The 5,819-nt window shown below is 35.0% G+C and overlaps 2 protein-coding genes across 2 annotated transcripts in view; one reads left to right on the top strand and one right to left on the bottom strand.

Moving 5' to 3' along the window:
- The window catches only part of LOC101497096 (uncharacterized), a 3,664-nt gene extending 2,640 nt beyond the window's left edge, over window positions 1-1,024 (top strand). Inside the window, exon 2 of the mRNA XM_004502463.4 lies at window positions 1-1,024. Coding sequence (XP_004502520.1) covers window positions 1-884 — 884 coding nt within the window. The 3' untranslated portion in view covers window positions 885-1,024.
- A 77-nt stretch (window positions 1,025-1,101) lies between these two features.
- Window positions 1,102-4,780, bottom strand: LOC101497427 (cyclin-A1-4). The gene is made up of 11 exons (XM_012716493.3): window positions 4,436-4,780; window positions 3,936-4,347; window positions 3,686-3,822; window positions 3,167-3,259; window positions 2,819-2,952; window positions 2,639-2,714; window positions 2,456-2,532; window positions 2,324-2,357; window positions 1,864-2,013; window positions 1,630-1,764; window positions 1,102-1,516 (listed from the first exon to the last, which is right to left on the bottom strand). Exons 1-11 carry the CDS (start codon window positions 4,622-4,624, stop codon window positions 1,454-1,456), a joined length of 1,500 nt encoding a protein of 499 aa, XP_012571947.1. The 5' UTR covers window positions 4,625-4,780; the 3' UTR covers window positions 1,102-1,453.
- Window positions 4,781-5,819: the final 1,039 nt, after the last annotated feature.

Below are 5,819 nucleotides of genomic sequence, written 5' to 3'. Positions count from 1 at the left end.
TCTTCCGATTCGTCGGTTCGTTTCCGGTTTTCTCACCCTCTGGAGACAAAATCGCTTACGTCGAGATGCCAGGCGTTTATGTCATGAACCGGGACGGTTCAAACCAGCAAAAGGTTTCCAACGCGATGGCGTTCTCAACCGCGTGGGACCGGGTTCGACCCGGTGTAATCTACACAGCAGTTGGAGAAACATTTGCATCGGAGAGCACGGAGGTTGATATTATATCCATTGACGTCGACCGGAACATCGTTAAGAAATTGACCATAGACGGAAAGAACAACGCGTTTCCGTCTCCGTCACCGGACGGAAAATGGATCGTGTTTCGTTCGGGTCGGTCGGGTCATAAGAACCTATACGTAATGGATGCGGTTGAAGGAGAGAAAAAAGGGCTAAGAAGGTTAACGGAGGGTCCATGGACAGATACAATGTGCAATTGGTCTCCTGATGGAGAATGGATAGCTTTTGCATCGGATCGTGATGACCCGGGAAGTGGGAGTTTCGAGTTATATTTGATCCACCCGAATGGAACCGGGTTGAAGAAACTGATTCAAAGCGGGTCGGGTGGGAGAACGAACCACCCGTATTTTAGCCCCGATGGGAAGAGTATTGTTTTTACGTCAGATTATTCGGGTATATCGGCGGAGCCAATTTCTAACCCGCATGCTTATCAGCCTTATGGTGAAATATTCACCGTTAGATTGGATGGTTCGGGTCTAACAAGATTGACGCATAATTCGTATGAAGATGGAACACCTGCTTGGTCACCCAAATATATCAAGCCTGTGAATGTTGAGAGGCCCAAAGGTGGACCTTATTGTTCTTTCGATGATTGCCATTGGCTCAACAACATGCCAAATTACTACAAGGCACAATGCGCTCTGTAAATGTTGATTCCCTTCACACATCTAATTTTGCACCGCAAGTACAATTATTTATTATTGGTCACTACACAAGTATGGATAATGTATGATAAATAATTAAACGTCCTTTGTTAATATGATTTTGGCTTTGCATTCTGCTTTTAGTTTGTGTATACTTTCGGTGGATATGTTATTAGAAGTAGCATTATGTTAAATAATTTAAATTATAATAGACACGATATTTAATTGGATTTAATGGTTGAACTGTTTTAAAAACCTTGAAAAGGTTAGAAAGATTACATGAACTAACAATGATGATACACCCCGTAGTGTCATGTTTACTCACTTCTAAATTTGTCATTTTTTCTCCGTTACATTTCCTAGCTGGCCATTATTGGGCAAGAAATCTAGAAATTGGTTACATCTAGCATTAATGGTGCAGAAGCAGTAGCTAATGATACAAGTTGCTTCTTGAAGAGAACGGTTTTTGTGGGCATCAATTAAGCAGATACAAGAAGCCCTTCTCTATGGAGATTTTGTGTCAATCTAGCGCTTTCCAACTGGAAATTGGACATTCAAAATTTCAACTCTGCTTAATGCTGGAAAAAATCTTGAGGTATTGAAGGAGGGCAGTACTTTTTAGCTACATATTTATACTGAAAAAAACAAATAAATTATGAGGAGACTGTTACTAAAAAAGATTATACAATTCATGGAAAGTGCATTTGTGCATATAAAGGTAAAAAGGTAAGAGGAATATGTTAGTTACCTTGTGCTGACTGTATTTCTCCTTAATTGCAGGCAAATTAGAAGTAGGGCTGTTGCAACAAAGACGATGGAGATCCTTTACACAAGCACACAAATCAGCAGGCTGGTAGAGAGTGTAATGCTGCAATGTCGCATTCTGTTGCAAAAAACAGAATCAGCAAGTTAAGAAAAGCAATATTTAATAATTCCTTGATGAAAATGGAACAAATAATCTTTGACATTAGCAGCAGCATACCCATGGTTTCGTTGATGGAAAAAGCATAAATTTGGCCAGGAAAATTGATGAAGCTGCTATAAGTGATGGAGCATAACAAAGCATACTGTATTCCAAGAGAGATAATTCGGCAAGATAGTTTGCCAAGCACTCTAGTTGCAGTGAAGGGACCTGAGAGATGCAAATAAAAGAGTGTGAAAAATCAGAATTGTTGTAAAAATGAGTGGTATGTCATTTAGCTTGCATAATTTGTTCTCAAAGGTTGTTTATAATCATAAGTTTTGAGTCTCTCTGTTACTTGATTACTTCTCCTCATAAGTGAGTGTGTCACTACTTGTCTCTCCTTTACTTATTAGCTTGTATAATGTGCTCTTACAAGTATGTGCAAAAAATTGTGTGAAAAATCAAGTTTTCGTGATTGAACAGCCTATGACAAAAGTGAACGAGCCTTATAAATACCCAAGTTAAGCACGAAAGATACCTCATCAACTCCTTGAGCTGCACGTACGAATCTTCTGAAATCATATCAATAGAGGAAATGGATAATATTAGATCAGCAGTCAGCATCAAATAACTTAGAGAACTGAATTTAATATTGTTATCAGTTAAGTACCTCAAGAAGCATTTAACTGTTGGTGCAGTCATTTCAAACTTCAGAAAATTCAAGACAGTAGATTCCATCTGCAAAACCTGCATGGAATGATTTGCTTGAGATTTAAAAACTTCAAATACTATAAAACAAGTTATAAGTTATAACTTGAAGTCGCAAAATTTAACCAAAGAATTCAACACAAACCTCTTCCTTGAAGTATGTGTTATCAGTTATGTAACAAAATTCCTCCACCTGGGGTGCACAAATCTCCTCATATTTGCTGCCAACAGTAATGAAAAATCAATCTTCTTTACTTCATAGCTATATCCTATTGCTATAAATAAAACATTATCAGAAAAACATAAAAGTTGTATGCTTCCTTACGAGGCAATCATCATAGAAGCAACTCCAAGTAATTGTAATTTTTGCCTATTCATGGCATTCCCAGAAAGATACCGATCAATGTAGTTTACTGTCAAATACAATGTATCAGGTACAAGTCTATACTCTTCAGCCACCTGCAGTTGGAAATAGACATCCATATTAGCACATACAGAGGTTTCCCTATGAATTCTACATTGAGACATGCTGTTTCCAAAAAGAATGTATCACTTATATGTTCTCATTAGAAAATTTCAATGTAACAATAATATATCAACTTTGAATAACACATTGATCAAAATGCAGGAATTGCAAAATCTATATGAGTAATTGTCAATCTATAAACATTACCTCCACTAGCCAGTCAATCAAAATAGCACGCATGCTGGGATTAATGTCCTTCTGGATTTTCTCCATGAAATCCGTGGTAGGTCTTTTCTTTGCCTGAGATTCGATAAATTGGGAAAGATAAGAATAAACTTTACAATATTTAATTAATATTTTGATTCTGATAGCAAAGTTTGGTACATTTCTGGCCTGTTAGTAAAAACTAGAATAAATCAATCACACTAACTATGGAAATAATGTACATAAGGTTTAAACAAATTATTTAGTATAAACAAGTTCAGTCATATCTCATTCTCAGCATATTATTATTGACTAAAAGCTACTTACAATTTGACAAAGGATGAAAATATGGCTGTACATATATTCATATCTAATTGTAAGTGTCACATTTACAAAGAAAAAAGTCATAAAATAAGTATCATTTTATCTTTTCAATCTAACATAAAAAACAATATCTTAGGCATAGAATGTGTAAACACAATAGATTAGATAATTGTTAACATAGAAAGTGAAGCTATATACCTCAGATGCACGCAGATGCTTGTAGATATCACAAGCAAAGGAAGCACAGAGCTGAGGATCCACGTGATCGTTATCAATATTAACAATTTTCTCCCCCTTTTCCAACTCAACAAGAATGTCTCTACTACATATATTTCCTGCAAACAGATCAATCAACATTAATATTGAAAAAGTGCACTAGTAAAATCAAAAGGGTAACCAAATAATCAGTTTCGACTATGAAAAACACAAAATAGCAACAAAATTAAACCTGATTGATATTTATTATCAGAAATGTTAAGACTACAGAAAGTTTTCCTCTCAATAGAATCAACAGCTGGAATATCAGTGTTATCCACGTATTCAATATCAGGACTCTTGAAAGAATCACAAGACGACATCGTTTCGTCCATAGAGACCGACATTCCATCTGATTTACCAGGTGATAAAGATAAATCCATGCTACTCGAAACCGGAACATTGAAGTTTGCAACCAACGGAACAACTTCATTCCTTTCACTGAATGATGAAGTAGTACTAGTAGTGGTAATTGTGGCTTTAGGAAAAACAACAGAAGCGGATTTAACATTTGAAAAAGTAGGTTTTTTGTTGCCGGAAATTGCTGAACTTGAAGAAGAATTGCATTGCGATGTCTCTTTCTTCGTCTTTGCAACTTTCGTTACCTACATTAAAATTCGAACGATTATTATTATTATCTTCTTTTTTTTTTTTGTGATGAAAAAGAAGGAATCTTGAAAGAACGAATCATACCAAATTGGAAGAGTTGCGAGAAGCGTTTTGATTGGTGAGGTTAGTGAGAGGAGGACGCTTCTTGGCGGAGGCGATAACCTTTCCGGCGTTGTTGTTATCCGAAGATAAAACGGATACTGGAGGATGTCGTTTAGCCATAGACGACGTCGTTGACGAAGAAAACGACGAACGACGATTGTTATTCGACATTTTGTTACAACTAGGGTTCTTTGCTTGTTTAGCTCTAATCAAGAAACAAGAAAGAAAAGAGATTTGAGCTTTTCTTTTTGTTTTGTTTCAGAGCGTTACTGTTGTGATGTTATGGTGCTTTTCTTTTGAAAAGAAAAAGAGAGAGTGAGGGTGTTTGTGTGTGTGTGAGTGCAATAAATTTAGTTTATATTTATGAGTTTGAAGCGGGGAAAAGGAAAGGTTTAAAATGGGGAGAAATCTGGGCCGTTGAATAGGCTCGGTAAGAGGAGCGGGGGTACATGTGGGGACCACACAATTCAAATTGGTTGTGAGAAGAGAGTGAGAGAGAGTATAGTACCCTGCACTTGAGGGATTTGATATTCTAATTGGATTGGGCACGTTTGAAGAAGGAGCTATGCTATCGATTTGAATTTGAATTCAAAAATCAAACGGTAACTGAATCTTGTCGTTTACTGTTGAGTGAGGAAAAGAGGACCAACCCAATTCCCAACCATCTTGCTCCCTAATTGCTCATTGCTCATTTTCTAATATTTCTAAATTTCTAATGTCAAATTTTTTTATTTTATTTTGTCGTTGTTGCTTGAATTAAGTATTTCCAATTTAAATTAAGCATGATTCAAATTTGTGCATGGAGATGCGAGATTCTAACTCAAAATAAAACCAATGGTATTAAGGTATTTAAGGAAAGAAAATCTTGAACGCAATGGTATTTTTTGTACATGAAGCAATGGTATTTTTTGTACATGAAAAATCTTTTTTTTCTTTGATAAAAAAAAAATGTTTTCTTTTCTCGTTACATAAATAGCTGGGGAGCATTGCCCAATTCAATAGCTTAGATTTCGGTCACGTCACATTCCAAAATTATTTTATTTTGTTATATTAGTCCTCTTGATCTAAAAGATTCTATTTGAATTTTTTTGTTAGTCTTCTGCTGCAGGTGGGTGTTGTATTAAGAATATCTATTTATTTATTTATATATAATAAAATTTCAAATTTATTTTATCAGAAATAAATATTCAAGAAATATTTTTTAATTGATTTTTACACTACATGTCTTCTCAAAAAAAACTTAATTAATGCTTCTACGATAAATTAAAAAATAATAACAAAAATAATAATTTCAAAAAAATTAAATAATATTCATTATAACAATACAATTTGTCAAAGTTTGATATAGTATATATATATATATATA

This window comes from Cicer arietinum, chromosome 5 (assembly GCF_000331145.2).
Source record: "Cicer arietinum cultivar CDC Frontier isolate Library 1 chromosome 5, Cicar.CDCFrontier_v2.0, whole genome shotgun sequence".
NCBI classification, from domain to species: domain Eukaryota; kingdom Viridiplantae; phylum Streptophyta; class Magnoliopsida; order Fabales; family Fabaceae; genus Cicer; species Cicer arietinum.
This window is presented reverse-complemented; position numbering and strand designations above follow the sequence as displayed.